This window comes from Lampetra planeri, chromosome 40 (genome assembly GCF_965212315.1).
Source record: "Lampetra planeri chromosome 40, kcLamPlan1.2.h2, whole genome shotgun sequence".
In the NCBI taxonomy this organism is placed as follows: domain Eukaryota; kingdom Metazoa; phylum Chordata; class Hyperoartia; order Petromyzontiformes; family Petromyzontidae; genus Lampetra; species Lampetra planeri.
The window spans coordinates 4913747-4938872 of record NC_136146.1 but is presented as its reverse complement, the minus strand read 5'-3'; the positions used below and the strand labels follow the sequence as shown (position 1 = coordinate 4938872).

Genomic DNA, 25126 nt, shown 5'->3' with positions numbered 1-25126 from the left:
CCCCAGGGCAGCTCCCAGGAGCCCCGGGGGCAGCTCCAAGGAGCCCCGGGGGCGGCTCGTGGAGTTCAGCTCCGGTTGGCGAAGTGACGTTTGCTGAGCGAGCTGCTAGGAGCCTGCGCTGGTGTCGAACGACACATTGACCACGGAGGAGCGCGCGCGCGTGAGAAAGAGACGTAAACACGGAGTATTTGTACCATTCATTTATAGTCCCTTGCACAGAATACAAAACAACCCACAAATTACAAATATAAAATTGAAATCTCACACGAGCACCCAAATCTACATTCATCTCCAAACAAAAACACATTCCACCCCCACTGTTTTCGCACGGGTCGATCGGCAGGGTCGCGTCGTGGTGGGGCAAAGTGTGGGTAACTCCCACCCCTCTCCGAGATGTACTGGCCTACGTGGAATAAGCGGTGAAAAATGCCCTCTCGTGGGGCTGTGTGCGGCGCCCTCTAGTGGAGAGGACCCTTCCACCAGCAGTGCCACGAGCGACCGATTGCAGGGCTGAACCTTTACCTTATTTAACCAATGTTCATTCATATAGCCATTTGACAAACAATAAGAATATACACCTGCTTGGTATTGGAAATCCAGGCCCTGGGCTTGAACCCAGGACTTCAGCAATGCTGGCTCGGTGCTTTAACATGGCCGTCATGAGCTCATCTGAAGAAACACACCCAAACCCTGGACATTAGCCAACCTCCGATTAGCACAGTTGGCTACATATGGTGGGAAAGCAGTTCAACATACGTACATAAAACCGATACTAAGTGGATGGATAACAAAACTAAACACAAAAGGCAGTTCTCAAGAAATGAGTTTTCAATCTAGATTTAAAAGAACCTACATCCGGCAAAATTCCCGTCGTCTTCGCCGTAATCTTCGCCGTAACCTTCACCGCAATCGCCGCCGCCGCCTCCGCCGCCGCCGCGGAAGTCGTAGAGGTCACGGGCCACGTAGTCGGCGTAGCAGCCCTGCACGAGGCCGCGCGCGTTGCTGCGCGCGAACCAGCAGGCCACGTCGCGCGGCCCGCCGCTGCCGTGCGTCCGGCGGACCCTCGCTGTCACCGGCAGGCGCCGGCCGCCGATGTTAAGCGTCGCCGGCGACGCCGCGCCGTCGGCCGGGACCGCCGGCGTGGCGTTCGCCGAGAGTCCCGGCGCCGTCGCCGTGGCTCCCGCGCGTTCTTCCCGGTCCTCCTCTTCCATCTCTCCCTCCTCTTCTGTTTCATCCCGATTGCCGGTGCCGGCCGCTGTTGTGGTGGCCCCCGCCGCCACCGTCGCTGCAGCCGGTGCCGGGGTCTCCGCCACCACCACCGTGGCGTGAGCGTGGAGGAATTGTCCTGCCCAGACACCCAACGCAGACATAAAAAAAAGGTCAAATCGACAGCGTGACATCCCATAACAGACCCGCTGGGGACAGAGGTACGGACGGATGAGTGAACAGGTCGGATTTGTGCAGTGTAGTGCACAAACAACGATTTTCAGTTGAGTTTTGTCTCAAGGCAAGAAGCTAGATCTCCCGGCATGGCAGTTAAAAGAGCGGTGGCAAGTTTCTCAAATCCCCACCCCACCCACCGCCCTCCCACCACCTCGGTCCCCCCAGCAGTGTAAACCGATCCACCACCACAGTTGGGCGATCGGCAGACCGCCATGCGGCGGGGTAAAGTGTGGGTACCTCCAGCTCTTCCAAGACCTCCGGCGAGAGTGGGCCAGACGCCGTCTGAGAGAGCGCTCTCTCGCGCTGCCTCGAGTGCAGGGCCCTTCTGCCGGCAGTGGCATGAGCTAGACATTTCAGGGCTGCACCTTTGCCCCCCTTTTTCACCGTCCAATCACGCGCAAGAAGAAGCGAGCGGCGTGCGGTAACGACGTTTCGTTCCTCGCTCCGAGACACGGAGAGCGGCTGACCCCTGGCAACTCCGTGACCCCGAGGTGACCTACCCAGCAGGCCGTGCGTGTGGGGCGACAGCGACCCCCCAGAGAGGATGTAGACACCCAGGTGGTCCCTCTGGAAGGACGCCGGACGCTTGTAGAGGTGCAGCTGAATGACGAACGTGATGTTACCTGCGGCACATTTGGAAAAGTCACGCACGGAACCCCCCCCTGCCCGCGAGGAGTGGCAGCAGCTTGATGCCAAGATTAGTCGGGGACAAGCAGGGTGTGTAGCTGGAACCGTCTGCTTCGTAATGCCCGGAAGTAACAGCAGCACCACCATTAGCATCAGCAGCAGCAGCAGCACCTGCAGCACCACCATTAGCATCATCAGCAGCACCACTAGCAGCACCACCACCAGCACCACCACCAGCAGCAGCACCACCACCAGCAGCAGCACCACCACCAGCACCACCACCACCAGCACCACCACCACCACCATCAGCACCACCACCACCAGCAGCACCACCACCAGCAGCAGCACCACCACCAGCACCACCACCACCAGCACCACCACCAGCACCACCACCAGCAGCACCACCACCACCACCAGCACCACCACCAGCACCACCACCACCACCAGCAGCACCACCACCAGCACCACCACCACCAGCACCACCACCACCACCAGCACCACCACCAGCAGCACCACCACCACCACCAGCACCACCACCAGCACCACCACCACCAGCACCACCACCACCAGCAGCACCACCACCAGCACCACCACCACCAGCACCACCACCACCACCAGCACCACCACCAGCAGCACCACCACCAGCAGCAGCACCACCACCAGCACCACCACCACCACCAGCACCACCACCAGCACCACCACCACCAGCAGCAGCACCACTAGCACCACCACCAGCAGCACCACCAGCAGCACCACTACCAGCAGCAGCACCACTACCAGCAGCACCACCACCAGCAGCAGCACCACCAGCAGCAGCACCACTAGCAGCACCACCACCAGCAGCAGCACCACCAGCAGCAGCACCACTAGCACCACCACCAGCAGCAGCACCACTAGCAGCACCACCACCAGCAGCAGCACCACCAGCAGCAGCACCACTAGCAGCACCACCATCAGCAGCAGCACCACTAGCAGCAGCACCACCAGCAGCAGCACCACTAGCACCACCACCAGCAGCAGCAGCACCACTAGCACCACCACCAGCAGCAGCACCACTAGCAGCACCACCATCAGCAGCAGCACCACAAGCAGCAGCACCACAAGCAGCAGCACCACAAGCAGAAGCACCACCAGCAGCAGCAGCACCTGTAGCAGCACCACCAGCAGCACCACAAGCAGCAGCACCACAAGCAGCAGCACCACCAGCAGCAGCAGCACCTGTAGCAGCACTGGCAGCAGCATCGAGAACGACGCCGTCCTCACCGAGGAGCGTCACCGTCACGCTGGTGCCGGCCGCCACGGCGACCGCGAGCCCGTCCCGCCGCGCGCTGGCGCTGCGGTCGCACGGCAGCACCAGCCGCTCGGCGCCGTCCAGCACGACGCGCGTCGGCGTCACCAGCACGTAGGCCCGGCGCGGGCGCTCCGACACCAGCGCCACGGTGCCGAAGTACGTGCGGCGCCGCTTGCGGGAGCCCGGCGGAGCCGGGGAGCCCACGAGCTGCCCGTTCACCGTCACGCCTGCGCCGGTGGGGAAGGGAGGGGTGGGTGGATCGGGTGGAGAGATGCGCGTCGCGTGCGGGGAGCTACGGTCAAAATTCGGTCACAATTTAGCAAAAGATTAGTTGACATTTGACCTTTTTTCTCAAACGGAAGGTGGCTGATGGAAATGGATTGATGTTCCCCAGAAAGTGCACTGAATACAATCGCACGAGTAGAGAGACAAACATACCATTCGGCAGACAGACACAATGACTGACCAAAAGACGAATTGAAAGGCACACAGCCTGACCGACCAGTCGACAGTCCAAAAGACAAGACAGAGTGGCAGACAGACGACCTGAATGACAGGCAGAGCGACAGAGAGGAGGGGCGTGCATGGAGTGGATACCAGAGTGGCCGTGATCATCCACCAGACGCAGCACGTGGCCCGGCTCTCCGTCGATGTTGAAGCACACGGTGAGGGCGCTGCGTGGCAGCTCCACCACGAAGTGCGGGTCCCCATCAGCTGCACCGCACGCGCACAAGCACACACACAAGTACGTGCGCACACAAGCACAGACACAAGCACGCGCGCGCACGCACACGCACAAAGATACGCACACGCACGCGACAGCCAAACTTCTCCCATCCCTCCGCCCGCACCCAATCCCAGCCAGCCCCCCACTGGTGGTTGCGGTCGCCGCGTCGTCGCGTACCCGACAACTTAGCCGGCGTGGCGCCCGCTCGCGCACCGCTCTCCTCCTCCTCCTCGGTGGCGAGGTACGCCGCCGGCAGCGCTGCCAACGACACAGGTCAAACAGTCCGCCACCACCATCACCACCACGCTCATTCATCATTGAGCCGTCCGCGCGGTCCCACCTCAAAGCAGGGGACCCCCCCGTGGCAGCGGTCTCTGTGCGGCACACGGTGAAGGCAGCAGCCGCCTCCCAAGCGGGCGTTAGTCTGCCGTAGGGTGGGGGGCGGGGCGATGTTGCCGTGTGGCTTCCCGACTAAGTACTTTGCAAGAAGTTGGGCAGTGACGCCGGCACACGCTGGCCGACTTACTCTTTGATGTCGCGGCATTTTGAACGCCCCCTGCGCAGCAGACGGTACGCAGCAATTATGGTTAACACACCCGTGGTATTAACTAGAGAGGTTTCTGTGCTCAAACCGCAAACATCTGCCGTAAACTAGGTAAGGCCCACTGAGCTATGAAACTCTTTCAGAGACACACCCTGGCCACAGACGATAGCCCAATGAAGCAGCCAAACGCCCCACACTGAGCCACACCAAGTCGTGCGATGCGTCCCTCTCCACCCGCCTACCGAACTGCGTCCCGTCCAGCCCTCCAACATCCTCCGGTCCCTCCGCCTCCTCCTCATCTTCCACCTCATCTTTATCCTGCCCGTCGCCATCCCGGGTCCTCTCCTCCCCAGCACCTGCCTCGTCAGCCTCCTCCTGCTCCTCGTCCTCCTCCATCACGAGCGAGGTGACGGGCGTGAGGAAGTGGTGCCGGAGCGAGAGGTCGATCGCTCGCTGGGTAGCGTCCAGCGACGACCGTGGCAGCGCGGCCGCCCCCCCTGTGCCCGTCGTGGAGCTGTTGCCACGGCCGCCGCCGCCGCCACGCAGCGGGTCCCTCAGCCGCGTCTTCAGCAGCTCCTTGATGGTGAGGAAGGCCCACAGGCGAGGAGTCAGAGGCTCGCGCGCCTCCTCCTCCGTCCCGTTGCTGTGGCCGGTGCCGGAGCCGCCCGGCGCTGAAGGTCTCTGCGGCAAGGCAGATACGGCGATGGGAATTGGGCGAGGTTCGCCCGACGGACTGTGGCCTCTCGGAGTAGGCGAGAGATATTTATTTTGTGGTGGGTGGCCGGGTGGCACAGAGAGTAGGAAAGTGTTGCCCACTACTGCGGGGAAACAGAGCTCATTTAAGGGGTTTCAGAAGTGGTTCCGTGACACCCCCTCCCGTGGGCCGCTCTCTAACACGACTGTTCCTTGAGTGCCCCGAATTAATCCGACGACAATCGGGATCCGATTGGGAGAAAGAAAAACAATCGAGTTATTCTTACTCTTTGGCCTCTTTTCAAAATGTTATTCCACGAATGAATATGCGGCGTGCGCATCGTTAGTGTGCACACTCCCACGCTGCGACGTCCTGTGACTGCCGCCACTGCCGACGAAGGTCCTGGGCTGTGGTCGCCGTGGTAACAGAGCCGCTTGCCTCAACGGGCCTTGCCAGCTGAGATAATGAAGCCTGATTCTGTGAAGCTCTATGTACCGCTGTGGATCTCTATGGAACTCTGTGTATCCCTACAGTCACTCTACGTAACTCCCATGTCCTGCAACTGCTGCAGCTGCCGATGGTCTCAGGCCTGTGGCTGTCCATCCAACGGAGCCGTTTTGGCTCAACGAACCCGTGGCATCGGCCCGGCCACGGTAAGTTGTCTGCGGTTGTACCGCACGGCTCCGCCAAAGGACAAATCGGAGAGGGGACCGGCCGCCCGCGCGCTCCCGGCTCGTCACGCCCGCCCCACCGAGACCGCCGCTCGCCGCTCTCCACCCCGCACCACCCCGAGCACCTGCAGCGCGACGTCGCCCTCCACGCGGAGCCGGTTCCCCGCGGCCCGCGCCGACACCTGCACCCTGAGCGCGTCGCCGGAGAACGGCGCGGCGCCGCCGCCGCTCCCGTTCCCCGCCAGCCGGCCGGCCACCACCAGCTCGGAGCCATTGAAGTAGTTGGCGAAGACGCTCTGGGTGAGGTCCCGCACGCCGCCGTCGGGGTACGCCACCCGCACGTCCGTCAGCACCGGCGTGCCGATCTCGTCGTAGAAGCCTGGCGCAGGCGGCGGAGGTGGCGGTGAGGGGAGTCGCGTTCGGTGATACGTCTAAGCTCCGCGCCGCATCTCCTCGCCGAGTGCGTTGCAGGCTGCTGCTAGGCTGGAGTAGCAGTCGCCGCAGCCGTAGGGAGAGGCGTTCATGGATGTGGTGTGCCGGGCGCAGAGATGTTTTCTGGGTGACAGTGCCGGATTATCGTAGTAGCACAAGTAGCTGCACATGCTACGGGCCCCGCACTTTCAAGGGTCCCGCGCTAAATGCTTTCAAGCTATCAATTCCGGTGCAGTGATTCTGCACTTGCTCTATTACTATAGTACTATACTGCCTTCAATTTTATGAACGACTGGGTGTTAAAGATTAGCGATTTTCCGTATTATCTGGCTGTATAGTAAATGAAAAAATACAATTACTTTACTTTGCAAGTAAAAAAGTTATGTTTTAATATTTATGTGTTTTTTTTATTTAGGCCCCCTTCATAACATATGCCACTACTGGGTGGTCGACCTGAACAGACCCTGATCTGAGGCCGTCGTGTCCGCAAGTACGAATCCACTCCCGCTCGCTCCCGTACTCACACCGACTCACACGTGAAGTGTCAAAGGCTCTCTGCTGGCAGGAGGTCACGGGACAGACCCAGGTGCCACTCACCCACGCGCTCCTTGACCCCCCACTCACCCACGCGCTCCTTGACCCCCCACTCACCCAAGCGCTCCTTGACCCCCCACTCACCCACGCGCTCCTTGACCCCCCACTCACCCAAGCGCTCCTTGACCCCCCACTCACCCAAGCGCTCCTTGACCCCCCACTCACCCAAGCGCTCCTTGACCCCCCACTCACCCACGCGCTCCTTGACCCCCCACTCACCCAAGCGCTCCTTGACCCCCCACTCACCCACGCGCTCCTTGACCCCCCACTCACCCACGCGCTCCTTGACCCCCCACTCACCCAAGCGCTCCTTGACCCCCCACTCACCCACGCGCTCCTTGACCCCCCACTCACCCACGCGCTCCTTGACCCCCCGCTCACCCACGCGCTCCTTGACCCCCCACTCACCCACGCGCTCCTTGACCCCCCGCTCACCCACGCGCTCCTTGACCCCCCGCTCACCCACGCGCTCCTTGACCCCCCGCTCACCCACGCGCTCCTTGACCCCCCACTCACCCACGCGCTCCTTGACCCCCCGCTCACCCACGCGCTCCTTGACCCCCCACTCACCCACGCGCTCCTTGACCCCCCGCTCACCCACGCGCTCCTTGACCCCCCACTCACCCAAGCGCTCCTTGACCCCCCACTCACCCACGCGCTCCTTGACCCCCCACTCACCCACGCGCTCCTTGACCCCCCGCTCACCCACGCGCTCCTTGACCCCCCACTCACCCACGCGCTCCTTGACCCCCCGCTCACCCACGCGCTCCTTGACCCCCCACTCACCCAAGCGCTCCTTGACCCCCCACTCACCCACGCGCTCCTTGACCCCCCACTCACCCAAGCGCTCCTTGACCCCCCACTCACCCACGCGCTCCTTGACCCCCCACTCACCCAAGCGCTCCTTGACCCCCCACTCACCCACGCGCTCCTTGACCCCCCACTCACCCAAGCGCTCCTTGACCCCCCACTCACCCACGCGCTCCTTGACCCCCCCGCTCACCCACGCGCTCCTTGACCCCCCACTCACCCAAGCACTCCTTGACCCCCCACTCACCCACGCGCTCCTTGACCCCCCACTCACCCACGCGCTCCTTGACCCCCCGCTCACCCACGCGCTCCTTGACCCCCCGCTCACCCACGCGCCCCTTGACCCCCCACCAAACCCCGCGACGCTCACCCTTGAGCTGCGCGCTGGCGTCGGCGCCGTCGTAGACGCGCCGCGCCACCCCGCAGCTGCCGGCCGCCAGCGCGTGGAGCAGCGCGAAGTCGGCGTCGGCGCCGAAGCCCAGGCTGAAGATGCAGAAGCGTCCCTGGGCGGCGGCGGCGCGCGCCTGCGTCACGATGGCCACGCGGTCCGTGTCGCCGGCCGTCGGCTGCCCGTCCGTCAGGAACACCAGCAGCGACACGCGGTCGTCCCCCGCCGGCGGCGGCGGCGCCGCAGGGCGTGCCAGGAGCCTGGCGCCGGTCAGCAGCGCGGCGTTGATGTTCGTGCCTGTGAGGGACGACGGAGAGAGAGAGAGAGAGGGGAGAGAGACACGCGGAGAGGTCGCCATGAGCGGCGGTGCTCGGCAGCAGTGGATAGGTCCTGGCCGACGGCGATGGTGACCGTGGTGACGGCGGCGGACAGCAAGCGGACAGAAAGTAGAACTCAGTTTAGGGTAGCGCCATTCACACGAGGCCTCACAGCGCTTTACCACACAATCCCAGTAAAAACCCTTAACATGAACATTTTAAGGAAAACCACCCTTAACACAGACGGATATGCAAGGGGAAATAAATGCGTCCCTAATGGACCGGGGCACGGCGTTCCACAAGCGAGGCGCCTGACGACTGAATGCTCGGTCACCCGTCGGACGCAGATTTGTCCTCAGTACGCTCATGCGTACCGTGGCGCTCTCCTCTAATCTGTGGCGATGGCTTAGAGGAGGCACCTAAACTAGAACAATATGAAACAAATGTTTTTATTTTACCAGGAAAGGTCCACTGAGCTATGTAGCTCTTTTTCAGAAGTGACCTGGCCACAAATGATACCTCAACGAAGTGGCTCGTCATCACGTGGACATTTATAGCAGTAAACCAAACACTCGAAGCGCACGTTGATTCTAAATGTGGAGGGAACAAAACGGAAGGACCCGGAGAAAAATCAACACAAACACTGGCAGAACTTGCAAATTCCAGATATACATACAGCAGGCATCAGGGTCGGTATCGAACCCACGACCTCCTGCATACCAGGCGAGGTAGTCAACATCTCCTAGGCACCGTGGCGCGCTCCATGCAGCAGCGGAGCGGTGGCGGGTGGGACGTACCTCCCGCGGGCGAGGCGAGGTAGATGTACTTGCGAGCGTCGCGTACGGCGTCGCGCGTCACTTCCACCATGCGGCCCGGCCTCCACACCCGCACTCTCTCCGAGAAGGTGACCACGTTAAAACGATCGCCCGTGCGCAGCTCCTTCAGGATCGTCTGCATGGCGTCCTTGGTCTAAGGGGGCGGACGGAATGGATCGGTGCGGTCACCGTCAGTGCGGTGGTGGTCGCTACGCTGCACCACGTGGTGCTTGTAGTAATCCTGCGCTGTGGAGGCAGCAGCAAGGGTTGGTGGATCACGCACAGATGTTGTGAAACTCCCGTCTCGTGGGTGGGAGCCGAGGAGGTGCCAGGAGAAGGCTGTACAACGAGTGGATTCATCGCCATCTGTTTCCGTCTGTGCGGGGGATAGAGCGTTGCCCCCTCGCTCAACGCGCGGGTTGTCTTCGGGTGCTCCGGGTTTCTCCCGACTCGTGTGCACACTCATCGTTTGTTGGTGGAAACGTCTTAAAATAAAAACCTCATCTAGAGTCCCACGACTCGGTGTGGGTGTCCTGGATGAATAAATGAATAATTATATCATCATGACGTTAGAACCGGATTAAACCAATGCTGGAACATTTACTCGCAAATTGCTCAATTGTGATTACTCACATCGGTGAGGCTTGCCGGGGTAAACTAACGTAGTGATAAAATAAAGTTGAATGGGGAGGGGAAGGCTCGTGGTTGGTATAGTATTGGGGTGCTCCCCCCCCCCAATACTATAACATGAGTGGTGCTTCCACCACCCATGCCTGATGATGCAAACCTCTCCGCCGAGTCGACCTAGGAGAGGCCCAGGACTGGTTGAGAATCTCGTCATCGCTGGTGGTGGTGGCCGTGAGCGGGAATCGAACTCGGGTCTCTGCCGGGTTCGTAGCGCGGCACACGAGGGTGGCCAGCACCACGTCCCGGCCGCCTTTGTCTCCCCAGTGGCGATGTTTACACACCGCACCTGGCAGGGCCATCCATAGGGGGGTGTGCGGAGGCCCGGGGAAAACCCCACTGTGTGCGCCCCCCCCCCCCCCATGCCTTCAAACTAAACCGGACGTATTACATCTGACACCGTGACGTGGACGCGCCCCCCAAAGCGCGGGGCCCTGGGCGGCTCTGACACCAGGTACTCTGAGGCTGATTCGACCATGGGTTGACACAAACACACAAGTACACACCGACCCCCACCCTTCGCGTCCCCTCCCGTGCCATTCCCCCTCCACCCCCACCCCCGCCACGCTACCTGCCCGATCTTGGTGCCGATCATGGAGCCGCTGGTGTCGATGACAAACACCACGTCCTTGGGCACGGCCGGCAGGTCCGTGGGCGCAAAGTAGTGCACAAAGTAACCGTCACGCACCTGTGAGAGGGGGTGGGGGAGAAAGGAGACACGTGCTCTCACAGTCGCGCACATCTATGGCACACGTGTAGCAATGCGTTAGCCCTAATGCCTGTTTTAATGATCACCTGTGTATATCTCTGCCACAGCCATGATGGCCAAGGATCAACCAAAGGCCGTGGCCCATATTGTGGATGAGTAAACAAGCGTCAAGGACCAAAGATGGCAACAATATCGCGCAATACTCCCACGCGAATAAATTGTTAAAATAAAATATCGACTTGGAACGCTGCGCTACCGCACGGACTCGCAGAGAGCAACTCCATCAGACGCTCAACTCCATCCCCCACCTCCAGCACTTCCCCGCGGGCTCACGGACACTGTGATTGCTGTACATATCATCGGTGGCCAACTGGCTCTTTAATCCACCACCACGTGTGGCTGTATCGAAGGAGCAGAGCGCAGGACGCGCTATCACAGTAGCAGAGAATAATGAATGTATTCCGTACTGTGCCGAAAACTGTCAATATATACTTGTCTATATTCGCACACGTGGCTCTGTGCAGAACTCATGGGTACGGCACTTTTTGGCTCTTCGTCTTTCACAAGTTGGCCACCCCTAAAATATATATAAACAAAGATCCCCCGTATAGCCTGAACAGACTCTCGGGGCAAGTGCTGGTACCGCCACGGCACACGAGGGGGTGGGTGGCCAGCACTACGCTCACCCGGCCGCCTTTGTCTCCCCAGTGGCGACGTTTCCACATCGCACCGGGTACGCATTTGAGGCTGAGTCGACCTAGGGAAGGCCCATGACCGGTTGAGATGATCGTCACTGGAGTTGGTGGTGGTGGCCTTGACCGGGAATCGACCTCGGGTCGCTGTTGGCTTCATGGCGCAGCGCGCTAACCACTGTGCCACCGCTCCCAACATGATTATATACACACACACACATACATTTATATTTTTGTTGTTGAAACAGACATAATCCAGAAAATTCGCTCCTCGGCAAAAAAAAAAGTAATCCTCAAGACAGCAGCAGTCGCTGAAGCAGCAGTTTCAATAAAGCGCCGAGACGCGCTTCTCTGTCCGTCACTCGGCCGAGCCCGCGTCTCTGCAGCGCTCCGAGCGAGCGAGACGGAGGCAGGGGGCGGTCCTCGCCCCGGGCGCGGATTACGGCTGCCGGGCTGAAGGAGGAGGTTGGGAAAAAAAACCCTAAATGTTTGACAGGACAAAAAGAAACGTAGACTTGGCGGTGGGGGGAGGGGGAGCTGTAGGCCCAAGTCACCGTGCGTGCTGCGCGCAACCCGCTCGGGACTCTGAGCCGTGCTCTTCACGAGGAATTTTAACCTGCGAGGAAAATTGCGAGTAAATTACTCGCCCAGGGTAGAGGCGGTCACGCGCGCGTGTAGCGTATACACACCGAGAGCGCGCGCGCGTGCGTGCGTGGGGAGCGGTGGCGCAGCGGTTAGCACTGCGCTGCGCTACGAACGGCCGCTCGCGGCCAACACCGGTGACGATTATCTGCACCGGTCCTGGGCCTCCCATAGGTAGACTCAGCCTCAAACGAGTACAGGGTGCGATGTGTGAACGTTGCCACTGGGGAGACAAAGGTAGTTGAGCGTGGTGCTGGCCACCCACCCCCTCGTGTGCCGTGCCGGCCTTCGTAGGTGCTCGCTAACAGCACTTGCCCCGACAGTCTTGTCAGGCTATACGGGGGACCTTTAGCATTATTATTCTACGACCTGAGTTTGGATTCTCAGCCACAGTTTACAAACAAAACAAATTCTTCGGAAGTATTCAATCAGCAGCACGTAATAACTTATTAGCAGCACGGAATAGCGAATTAGCAGCACGGAATCTCTAAAAGAAAGCATGTAGGCAATGCTTTGATCGATGAGTCCGGTTTTCCTAAGAGCGAGTCCCCAATGGCAACGCAACTTCACAGGGGAGTTTTGGTTCATATCGCATCATCTTGACGGGGGAAGTCAACGTGCCCTGGTCCCCGTTACCGGACGGACGGATGGGACGTCGCTAACGGATGAACTTTTCTCAACCTCCGTTGTAAATCGCTGTGCGTGCGAGCCAGCGAGCGAGCGAGTGAGCGAGCGCCGTCACCTGTATGTCCCCCACGCCGAGGTGTCGCGAGACGTCGTACCACACGACGAACTCGCCCAGCCGCTCGGCTGCCGAGAGGCCGCTCCGCTGCTGGACCGTGGGCTCGTAGCGGACGCGCGCCCGGGTCGCGGAGCGCTCCACCGCCGTGCCCTCGGGGGCCTGCCTCGTCTCTGCCGCGTCACACAGGTCGAGGAGGTCGAGGAGGTCGATGAGGTCGATGAGGTCGAGGTCAGAGCCGTCGTCACAAATGTGGCGCCGCGATTACAAACGGCGACGTTCGCTGAGGCGAGAGCCGTCACTCGGTGAATGTCAACATCGACGGTGCCGTTTCAGTGTCATTCGTTTGGGGGGGTCTCTGCATTTGTCCAGGGCCTGTGACCGAATCCCCCCGGACTGGGCACACTCAAGACAGATGGCAGAAGCCAAGCAGGGGTGAGCCTGGGCAGCCAGGTGATGAGGGGCCTAAGGCGAATGGTATGGACTACTGGACATCTGTTGTGAAAAAGAGCTTCATAGCTCTTTGGATACATCCACAACATATTCAGATTTTGGATACATGTTGCATTTTTTGTTACGTAGTCATCAAGGCAAATCCGTCAACCATAAATCACTCCTTTCTTCAAACAAACAAAACACGCATTTACTAGCTTTAAACGTCGCATGCAAAGTCACGAAGGTGGGCATCGTAATACAAACACAAATAAGTAATACTGTATTTAAAAACACTTTTTTTAAAACACGCTTTTATGAAATGTACTAGTAATGGCCCCGAAGCTTGTCATAACGTAAGGGGACCGTGGGCAATTACAGCCAACGTCAGTTGAGCGTGGACAATTAGACCCAAGCTGAAACATAACATATAAAAAATAACGTTTAATTTATGATAAAATATAGTATTGTCATCAGTATGACATAAATACTCTAAGGTTTTTTTCGGTAAAGTCACGTAGGTAAAAATAAATAATGAAATAATATTTATAATAATAGAAAGAACATTTTTATAAGGCAATTTTATTTCTTTTATTATTTCTATTATTTTTATTATTTATTTTTACCTGCGTGACTTTACCGAAAAACCTAAGAGTATGAATCCTTGCAGTCACGAAAGCTTCAAATCTAGAAGTATGACATAAGTATACCAAGTTTGCAGTCGATACCACATTGGGAAGTGGGTTAAAATTAAGTTACAAATTTCGATTTAAAGCTTTCGTGACTGCAGGGATTCATCTTCTTGGTTATTTCGGTAAAGTCACGTAGATGGGAAATAATAAAATAATAATTCATTCAGACGCTGTCTTTCCGACAGACCTGTTCTTCACCTGAGGACGGCTGCTTGCGTTGTGGCCGAAACGTCGGGAGAATTATTATGTTTTATTTTTATCATTTTATTATTTCCCTTCTACGTGACTTTACCGAAAGAACCAAGAAGATTGAGTTACAAGTTTTGAGAATACAACAACAACAGACAAAGTGAGTTAAACAAAAGCGCGTAACAAAAACGGATGCCCGGCTGTGACACTCGCCGTGCCGACGCGCCGCCGTTGTCTGCCCCGCGGCCGGCCTCAGCGGCAGCACCGTGAGCTCCGAGATCCCGGCGCTCTCCGCCAGCTCCACGTGGAGGCGCAGGGAGCGCGCTGCGATGCCCGGCCTCATGCTCAGCGCCACCTCGTAGCGGCCCAGCCGCCGCTGCAGCAGCGCCTCGTGGGCGATTGCCAGCACGGCACGGGCCCCGGCCGGCACGGGCACCGAGGCGCGCAGCACGTGCCAGCCACGCGGACTTGCGGGGGTCACGCGCGGGTGGAGGGGTCGCGCCGGAGAGTGGGCACGGCGGAGGGGGGCAGAGGGGTTATGGTTGGTTAACATTGGGGTTATGGTCGGGTCACGGTTGGTATTACTGTTAGGGTTGGGATTAAGGCTCGGGTTGGGTTCAGCTTGGGATTAGTTATTTGTAGAGTTCGGATTGGCGTCGGCGATGGCTGGGGTTAGAGGTTGGTTGGGGTTGTGGTTTGGATTTTGATTGCGAGTATAGGGTTAATGTGCAAGACTCGGGTTGGAGTTGGCTAGGGTTTGGAATTGGGGTTTCATTTAGTGTTATGGCTGGGATTAGGGGTTGGGCTGTAGTTAAGGTTGTGGTCGTGAACCAGTCCTGGGCCTCCCCTAGGTCAACTCAGCCTCAAATTAGGAACCTCGTGTGCCGTGCCTTTATAGCTGCTCGCAAACAGCACTTGCCCCAAAAGTATGTTAAGGCTATACGGGGGATCTTTGTCGTGTGTGTGTGTGGACTGCTATAGCTGGAATCTGTGCTCACCCGGTATCATTGTAGCTGTGTTTGTGTACAGCGGCCTTCTGCTGTGCCCTCTCCCGTACCCTGCTGACATAGGTCTTGTTACCTACAACCCTGCACACGCACACACAGATGCCCATTAAGAATTAGACTGTTGGGACAAGTCTTGTTAGTGTTGAAGCTGCTCACAAGGCAGACGAGGGAGCAGTGTGGCCAGCACCACGACCAGCTGCCTTTGTCTCCCCAGTGCTGATGTTTACATCCCGCACCAGGTACTCATTCTTTAAAGGCTGAGTCAACCCAGGGGAGGCCCAGGTCCGGCTTGGATAATCGTCACTAGTGTTCAGGTCAGATCAGAAGATCAGAATCTTTATTTAGTCTGGAGAAATCCGATGAGCTATGAAGCTCTTTTTCACAAATGTCCAGTGTTGGTGGCCATGGGCTGGAATCGAACTTGGGTGGCCAGGTTCGTAGCGCGGCGCACTAACCACGACACTACTGCTGCCCACACACTCGCAAGGACACGCAAACAGACACACAGACACACACACCGGCAGTCGCAGCTACACCACGATTACAAAGCCTCGTTGTGCGTGACGACAGCAGCTCTGACGGCTCATCTCTCCACGTGTCGACTTCGCTGGCGGGCAGCAGGAGCAGCAGAAGGCCGCGTGGGAAGACGACGGAGAGAGAGAGACTTACGTCACACGGCTGCACCGTGGAGGATTTTGTCCACAGGTGCGAGGGAGAGACAGAAACAAAGAGACCGATGACAAACGCAGACGCGAGACGATGACAAACGCGCGCAAGATCAACGCGTCCGGCAGCCCGAGTCGAGGAATTGTCGGGCGTCAAATTCTCTCCTCTCCCCTCCGTCTCCTTTCTTGCCGCCGCCGCTTGATCCGCCGCGCGCTGCCCGTGTTTGTTTCGCCGTCTCCAGGTCTCAGGTGGAACGGCGACAGTAACCACCTCCTCCTCCCACCAAATCTCTCTCGATCCCCGTGACGAGTGATGGCTGACAGACACCCAACCCTCGGCCGCGAATGTTCACCTGCCCGACTGTGCCCCTCTGTGCACGTGTGTCAGGCCGCTTGCTCTTGCAAACGGGACCTCATCCTGGCCCACTGAGTTCTCAGCTGGTTAAACATAATCGACTTGAAACTGAAGACCACTGCATGTATCTGCTCCAGATTTCTGGAACCTGCCTCTGACGCCGCCTGTATGATGCTGCTGCCTGTAACGACCAGTGAAGCGTCCGTACCCAATAGAGTCACGCTGTGCGCGTGTGGATCGTTCTCCAGCAACACCGGCAGTGCTGCCGCAGCGGTAAGGATTTGGCCACGTTTGGTCACCACAGTGGCAACTTTATAGATTGGCCGTGTCGGGTGGAGGAGGGTTTAACGACACAACAATTTTACTTACGCGACGGTCGGACCACAACAATCTATTGCGAATCGCAAATGAGCTCGACGCCCGCGATTTAAGATGACGGTTTTGGCACGCGGTAAGATTCGGCGACATTCCCAGCCAAGGAGAGCCGTCGTGGGGGTCGTTGTGACGTCACGACGGGTCAAAGGTCAAGCAGCACTCGGCACGAGCTCAATCAGCCACGAGGGGGGTCACGAGGAAGCTGCGCGATGTCCTGGGAAGCCTCAAGAGAGGCGCATGAAGGTAGACTTACCCCGCGGGCCACCAGGCAGAATAGACCTCTGCCTCCTCCACCGACCTCCCCCACCGCCCTAACTCCCCCCCCGCCCACGCGAACCCACCGCCCCCCAAGAATCCCAAATCTGGCCCTGACTCTTAACCCAACGCACGGGGAGGTCAGTGCTTCTACCCTCACAGCGACGCAGAGCCACAATCATTCTTTTGGACAAATTGTTTTACGAGCTGCGGTGGCGCCTAACTCATTGCCCCCCCCCCCCCCCCACAATGCCGAGTGCGATGGCAGAAGAGATATCGACGTTGAGACAAGAGCCCAGTCATCTTCTTGGTTCTTTCGGTAAAGTCACGTAGAAGGGAAGTAATAAAATAATAAAAATAAAACATAAAAAAATAATTCTCACGACGTTTCGGCCACAACGCAAGCAGCCGTCCTCAGGTGAAACCAGGTCTGTCGAGGCGACAGCGTCTGAATTATTTTATTATGTTTTATTTTTATTATTTTATTACTTCCCTTCTACGTGACTTTACCGAAAGAACCAAGAAGATGAATCCCTGCAGTCACGAAAGCTTTAAATCGAAATTTAAGAGCCCAGTCGTGAGAGGAGAGAGACATCTGCACGAAGGTGACGCAGTCGTGTGACAAGAGGAGAGATCCACGCACGCGACAGAACGGTGAGATGAGGTGCAGACAAGAGACGGAGGTATGGGGTCGGTGAGAGAACAGGATGCAGATCAGATGGGGATTGTATTTTTCACGTTATTCAACCTGTTATGTGCATTAGGATCTACATTCAAGACACTAATTCGTTGTTCTAAATGAATGCGGGGCTGCTTGAGCTACCTGGGAGCCATGTGCCCTTTACTTGGATTCCTTAATCCGAGGACCATCTCCCTGACATTTTTTCTGTTTCCCACGGCAAAAAGAAAAAGATTGATTTAAGAATAAAATAACAATCCTCCTGAACAAGAAAGGAAAGTCTCTGGGGTTGTTTTTCTTCTTCTGTATTTTCGACAGCGCCATCCATCCACGTAACGCATCCGGGCCAAACTGCTCGTTACACGGCTTTTAGCACTCCTTGTTTTGAGATGCTTTGCTTCAAAATGCCCATCACGTGGGGAGAAGGGCTCTCTGAACGGCGAATAGCGTTTAAGAATTTTTTTACCATTTTTTTCCCCTCTCTGAAAGCAAAATTGGCCCCCAACAGAATTTGAAACGATAAATCGTGTCGCTTTTAAAAACCCGTCTGTCTTGGGCTTTCCAAAATAATGGGGTGAGGGGGGGGCATGGTGGAAGTAATAAATAAATAACGGATAGACGAGAGAGAGGAGGAAGATTGAGATGCGAGCCCGTCCCCGTGCGCGCTGTTTTGACATTCCGCGTGCCAGTCGTGGGCCCTCTTGTGGCGCGGTTGCCAGGGCAACCACAGCGCACCTGCGGGGAGGCGTGACCCCAACACAGGGGTTCACCACGACTCCAACAACACCACCAGCACCACCAACAACACCACCACTACCAACACCACCAACAACACCACCACTACCAACAACACCAACAACACCAACACCATCCATCCATCCATTTGGCCACCACCAGAAGCTTTCCACGCCGCAGTTAATCTCTCAACCGTCTCTCTCACACTCTCTTACTCACACTCTCTCACTCTCTCTCTCACTCTCTCTCTCACACTCTCTCTCTCTCTCTCACGCTCTCTATCACACTGTGCGGTGCTTTCAGCACCACAGCACGTAGATTTGTAACGATATGTAACGTTTGTTTTCTTTCGTTTGCTGGTGACTGTTTTTCATATTGGAATCACCTCCGGTGCTTTTGCTGCTGGCGGCAATAAAAGTTGTTTAAAAGTCAAAAGTCTCTCACACTCTCTCACTCTCTCTCTCTCTCACACTCTCACTCTCTCAACCGTCTCTCTCTCACACTCTCTCACTCTCTCTCACTCTCTCTCTCTCACACTCTCTCACTCTCTCTCACACTCTCTCACTCTCTCACACTCACTCTCTCAACCGTCTCTCTCTCACACTCTCTCACTCTCTCTCACACTTTCTCACTCTCTCTCACTCACACTCACTCTCACACTCACTCTCTCAACCGTCTCTCTCTCTCACACTTTCTCTCTCACACTCTCTCACTCCCTCTCACACTCACTCTCTCAACCGTCTCTCTCTCTCACACTCTCTCACTCTCTCTCACACTCTCTCACTCCCTCTCACACTCTCTCACTCTCTCTCACACTCTCTCACTCCCTCTCACACTCACTCTCTCGCCCTCGTTAAATCTCTCGCGGTCCTTGGGCCAAAGCAGAAATTGACGACAGCCAGGTGCTGAAAACGCGAACGTACGAACGAGCTCCTGCGTCGTTTCTTTCCTCGCTGGGTTTCGCCTCCCACGTCGCGACACACGGCTGTCTCTTGAAAGAGCAACTTCAGAATAGTTAGTGTTGTTGTCCTGTGCTGATGGCAGCAGGGATCCCCCCTTAGCAAGATAGCTGGGTGACTGGCTACACGGGACTCTCCGCTTAACAAATACAACTTCCCATGTACATGAAGCAGTCCCCCTCCTTAGCGTCCTTTCGTTCCTCTCTTAAAGCCTCACCTCTTCTCCCTGGCCCATTCCCTTCCTCTTCCATCTCCTCGCCCCTCCACTCTGTCACGTCCCTCACCTATAGCCCTTCTGTGACCCCCACGTGTCCTCTGTTACGGTCATTCGTTCCTCGGTCCTTGCCACGCCCCTTGCCATCGAAATCACTCTAGTTTTTTGTTAACCGCTTTTAAACATCTTTATCGAGCGCCTTGAGCTAAGACGCTCTACAAATATAAAAAAAATTAACCCGTAAAAACAAAGTTTTTCACTCTAAATCCTTTATATGCGTGGCGGCTAGAGTCCTCTTGTCCTCTGGCTTGAGATGGCTGCCACCTATGGGTCAGATGATTGTGTGCCAGCATTAAGCAATTGGTAAATAAATATTTATTTATTTCCCCTAAACAGTGTAAAATTTAGGAATTTTTTTTTTCCACGAAAATTCATTGTCACGCACAACGAGTCTGTGTGCAAAATGTCAGCTCGATTGGATCACGGGAAGTGGGTAAAAAAACGACCGAAAGATTTGCACGGTCGTAAGTGCGCAAGCAAGCGAACTTAATATAAAGGATTTAATAAGATCGATCGATGGATGAGATGAGATGAGCTGTGAACGAGATGGGATGCCGGCGGCCCCCGCGAGCGTGCCACTCACACGCTGAAGTTGGAGACGAAGGCCGACGCCGGCACGGGCAGCTGCAGCGGCACGAGGCGGCGGGCCGGACCCGCGTTGACCACCTCGAGTCGGGCCCAGGTGCGCGCGTAGCGAGACTCCACCAGGCACCTGACCGAGTACTCGCTCACCTCGACGCCATCCTCACCAGCCTGCAAAAGAGACCAAGGGCAACAGACCCCCCTCCCCCCCACCGTGTGGCATTAAGTGCCGTCAGCGAGCACCTAGAACGGCCGCCATGGCCAGCATCCCACCCGGCCGCCTTTGTCACCCCAAGTGGCAACGTTTAGACATTGCACCGGGTATGGATGAGGCAAATTGGGTAGGCCCAGGAACGGTTCTGATAATCGTCACTGGGAAGAACGCTGCCGAACAGAGTGGAATGACGCGGACGTCCGGACTAAACACCTCGCTCGAGAAACCAAACATCATCGCACCTCCTCATCGCAGACACCGGTGCTACCATCAACCGCATCGGAACATCATCAACAGGACGATGCGCAACATCTCGTTCGTGAATGGAAAACTAAAGACACGAGCCACAGCGGCGCGTTCGTGGCCGTGCAACCCAAACCATGGACCATGCAGTCAACGCACGGAGGAGACACGTGGAGTTACATCGAGGCTCATCGCGATACGTAAAGACACATTAAAGACACGAGCCACATTTGTGCTACCGTGGCCGTGCAACCCAAACCGTAAACCGCTGTATTCTGCGCCCCTTCGACGGAGGAGGAACAGCAAAACGACACGAACCAACTCTCTCCTGAAGCTCTCTCGTGGCTAGCAGACATCGACAATGGCGGCATTCAAATGAATTCATAGCTGTCAACCCGTACGGTCTACCCCGTATTCTTGTACAGTGAAATTGAGTTTTCAGGTCCATACAGCGTACAGCCGTTTCCATACGGGCAAATAAAGTGTCTGTGTCTATTTGTTTGTGTTTCTCCCTTGTGATGGCACTTTGTTGGATGAATTTTGAGATTTATAAGGGCACGGGGTGACCAATAAGGTCTGAATTGATCTGTAATAAGGTAGGCATTGATAAGGGGTTGCCAGGTATGTGAATTTAAGAATCGAATTTAATAGAAGATGCTTACTTACATGTGCGTCTGGTGGCGAAGCGTCTGGCCGTCGAGTTCCCCGCTTTTCTCTCTGTCACAGACGAATTAAGAGAATTAAATCCAAGTTACTTGGCAGTGGCCCACAAGCACTGCTAACAACAAAACAGACCCAAAAGTCAGGACACACAGGGTTATCATTATAAAGGGTGGTCCAAAAGTCAGAACACATAGCGTTATTATACAAGGTAGCCCAAAAGTATTGATTACAAAGGATGAGGAGAGAAACCTATACTACCCCAAACAAAAAGATCTCCACGACTTGATCAGAGATCTTGGTCTCACCAAGTCCAATGCCGAGCTTTTGACGTCTAGGCTCAAGCAGTGGAACTTGTTGGATGAAAGTGTGCAAGTCACAGATCGGAAGAAGCGTCACCAACCTTTTTGCAGCTTCTTCACCTATCAAGATGGGCTCTGTTTCTGCCACAATGTGACCAGTCTGTTCGAGGCAATCGGAATCGCCTGTAACCAGAATGAGTGGCGCCTCTTCATTGACAGCTCATCCAGGAGCCTCAAAGCCGTGCTGCTCCATAATGGTAACAAGTTCCGGTCTCTTCCCCTGGCTCACTCGGTGTACCTCAAAGAGGATTACAACAGCATCAAGACCTTGCTGGACGCCTTGAAGTATGATGAGTACGGCTGAGAGGTCATCGGAGACTTCAAAATGGTGGCATTCCTGATGGATCTCCAAGGCGGTTTTAGCAAATTTCCCTGCTATCTTTGCCTTCAGGACAGCAGGGACACCAAGGCGCACTACCACAGGCGGGACTGGCCACAGCGGACCGAGTTCTCTGTGGGGAGGAACAACGTCAAGTGGGAGCCACTGGTGGATCCCCGGAAGGTGCTGATGCCACCACAGCACATCAAATTGGGCCTTGTGAAACAATTTGTCAGAGCTGTAGATAAGGAGTCGGCAGCCTTCAAGTACCTTCAAGACTTCTTCCCTAAGCTGTCTGAGGCAAAGGTCAAAGCCGGTGTCTTCATCGGACCACAGCTAAAGAAGATCCTGGAGTGCAATGAATTCCCCAAGAAGCTCACTAGTAAGGAGAAAGCGGCTTGGGACAGCTTTGTCGCAGTGGTTCGTGGCTTCCTGGGCAATCACAAGGTCGAAAACTATGTGGAGCTGGTTGAGACTCTGGTGAAAAACTTCGGCACAATGGGTTATAGGATGTCCCTCAAAGTCCATATCCTTGATGCTCATCTTGATAAATTCAAGGAGAACATGGGAGCGTACTCGGAGGAGCAAGGCGAGTGCTTCTACCAGGATATACTGGACTTTGAACGCTGCTACCAAGGACAATATAACGAGAACATGATGGGAGACTATATTTGGGGGCTGATTCGTGAAAGTGATTTACAGTATAATCGTAAATCTAGAAAAACTACTCACTTATACATCTTTTGTAGTAATTTTTGTATTACTTTAGTATAAATACATGTTAATTTTGATTCATATGTTGTTTTTCTGCCTTTATGTGAACGAAAAGACACAAATTATCCCGTTTTCTCATTGAAAATAGGTACATTTCAAAATATCACTGTCCAGGTCACAAAAAGCTAAGTTTCAGGGGAATAACAGCCATTTTCTATACGTTTTTGGCATAAGCAATTACGAAATAACGCTTAGTACCCAGAAACAAAAATTGCGTTACATAGTATGATTATTATTACTGCATTACATTTTCACGCTATTTTCAAACTCCTTTTACATTTCCTACGCAAGCGCTTGCAGCACCCGATACAAAGCAACTCACAATGCAAACAACAACAAAGCGATTAATTCATGAATGGTTTCTTTGATTAATTGCTCACGGATGTTTGAGCCTCAGACACCTGGACGATTGCCACGACGCAGCGCTATAATTGCCCCGCGTTCTCGGTTCAACGAGGTGGTCATTGTGAACCTAGTAATTAATGTATCAATCAGCCCGAAATCATTCCTCTGTTCGGAGCTAACCTTTGCGAACCCGCAAAGCCCACGCACACGAAACGATCTGTCAACAAGTGTGACTCATTAACCAATTAACTGTAGGCGTTAATGAGCCGCGGTTCGTTTTCCCTTCCACACGGGCTGGCCATTGTAAATACATGAACGAATTATCTTACGGACGAATTCCTCGCGAATTAAATTGATCCCAGAACATTCCTCCGGAAGAGCTGGCCATTGTGAACGATCAAAAATCCTCCTCCCCCTCCACAGACAGATTAATAAAACAATCGTTGTGTTATTTATTAACTAGGAACCGATTCACCTCACACCGTTCTCTACACGAGCTGGACTCTGTGAATGAATCTCGAGAATGAATGTCTCCGGCAATGAATGGGCCCGCGAACTTGGCCAGAATGAACTCACGAAGCTGACGCGCACTTGGGTGGCATCGGAGGAGATGGGCAGCAGGACGGAGGCGATGGCGGTGACGAAGACGAGAAGTCCAGCGGTGGGAATCAAACTCGTACACATGGCTCTGCAGCCCAGGTGGGGGTCCGTGTGCGCAAAGACAGAGGTAGGGCAGGACTTTTTGAATGTCTCTGTGTGTCAGCGTGTGTGAGTGAGTGTGTGTGTCTGTGGGTGGATCAGAGTGTGTGTGTCTGTGGGTGGGTCAGGGTGTGAGTGTGTGTGTCTGTGGGTGGATCAGAGTGTGTGTGTCTGTGGGTGGGTCAGGGTGTGAGTGTGTGTGTCTGTGGGTGGGTCAGGGTGTGAGTGTGTGTGTCTGTGGGTGGATCAGTGTGTGTGTCTGTGGGTGGGTCAGGGTGTGAGTGTGTGTGTCTGTGGGTGGATCAGAGTGTGTGTGTCTGTGGGTGGGTCAGGGTGTGAGTGTGTGTGTCTGTGGGTGGATCAGAGTGTGTGTGTCTGTGGGTGGGTCAGGGTGTGAGTGTGTGTGTCTGTGGGTGGGTCAGGGTGTGAGTGTGTGTGTCTGTGGGTGGGTCAGGGTGTGAGTGTGTGTGTCTGTGGGTGGATCAGAGTGTGTGTGTCTGTGGGTGGGTCAGGGTGTGAGTGTGTGTGTCTGTGGGTGGATCAGAGTGTGTGTGTCTGTGGGTGGGTCAGGGTGTGAGTGTGTGTGTCTGTGGGTGGATCAGAGTGTGTGTGTCTGTGGGTGGGTCAGGGTGTGAGTGTGTGTGTCTGTGGGTGGGTCAGGGTGTGAGTGTGTGTGTCTGTGGGTGGGTCAGGGTGTGAGTGTGTGTGTCTGTGGGTGGGTCAGGGTGTGAGTGTGTGTGTCTGTGGGTAGATCAGAGTGTGTGTGTCTGTGGGTGGGTCAGGCTGTGTGTGTGTGGGTCAGGGTGTGAGTGTGTGTGTCTGTGAGTGGGTCAGGGTGTGAGTGTGTGTGTCTGTGGGTGGGTCAGGCTGTGTGTGTGTCTGTGGGTGGATCAGAGTGTGTGTGTCTGTGGGTGGGTCAGGCTGTGTGTGTGTGTGGGTCAGGGTGTGTGTGTGCGTGTCTGTAGGTGGGTCAGGGTGTGAGTGTGTGTGTCTGTGGGTGGGTCAGGGTGTGAGTGTGTGTGTCTGTGGGTGGGTCAGGGTGTGTCTGTGGGTGGGTCAGGGTGTGAGTGTGTGTGTCTGTGGGTGGGTCAGGGTGTGTATCTGTGGGTGGGGAGCGGTAGTGTAGTAGTTAGCGCGCTGCGCTATAAACCCGGGGTCGCAAGTTCGATTCCCGCTCAACCGCCAACACCCTCAGTGACGATTATCAGAACCGGTCCTGGACCTCGCCTAGGTCGACTCAGCCTCAAATGCGTTGTGTAAACATCTCCACTCGGGAGACAAAGGCGGCCGGGCGTGGTTCTGGCTACTCACACCCTCGTGTGCCGTGAAGGCCTTCACAGGTGCTCGCTAACAGCACTTGCCCCGACAGTCTTTGAAGGCTATACGGGGGTCTTTGTCTTTGGGTGTGGATGTCAGTTGGTAGATCGGCACTTGGGTGTGTTTTTGTGTCAGGCGCGTAGGTGTACAGACGTAGCCAATACCTGGCGAGATG

The 25126-nt window shown here is 55.9% G+C and overlaps 1 protein-coding gene across 1 annotated transcript; it reads right to left on the bottom strand.

The window, feature by feature from the left end:
* Window positions 1-192: 192 nt before the first annotated feature.
* ITIH5 (inter-alpha-trypsin inhibitor heavy chain 5) lies at window positions 193-23799 on the bottom strand. Its single transcript, XM_078612857.1, has 16 exons — window positions 23512-23799; window positions 21142-21192; window positions 20020-20189; window positions 15131-15220; window positions 14351-14599; window positions 12823-13069; window positions 10609-10725; window positions 9336-9507; window positions 8204-8518; window positions 6123-6376; window positions 4875-5313; window positions 4266-4346; window positions 3959-4075; window positions 3334-3588; window positions 1944-2066; window positions 193-1345 (listed from the first exon to the last, which is right to left on the bottom strand). Exons 1-16 carry the CDS (start codon window positions 23617-23619, stop codon window positions 840-842), a joined length of 3294 nt encoding a protein of 1097 aa, XP_078468983.1. The 5' UTR covers window positions 23620-23799; the 3' UTR covers window positions 193-839.
* Window positions 23800-25126: the final 1327 nt, after the last annotated feature.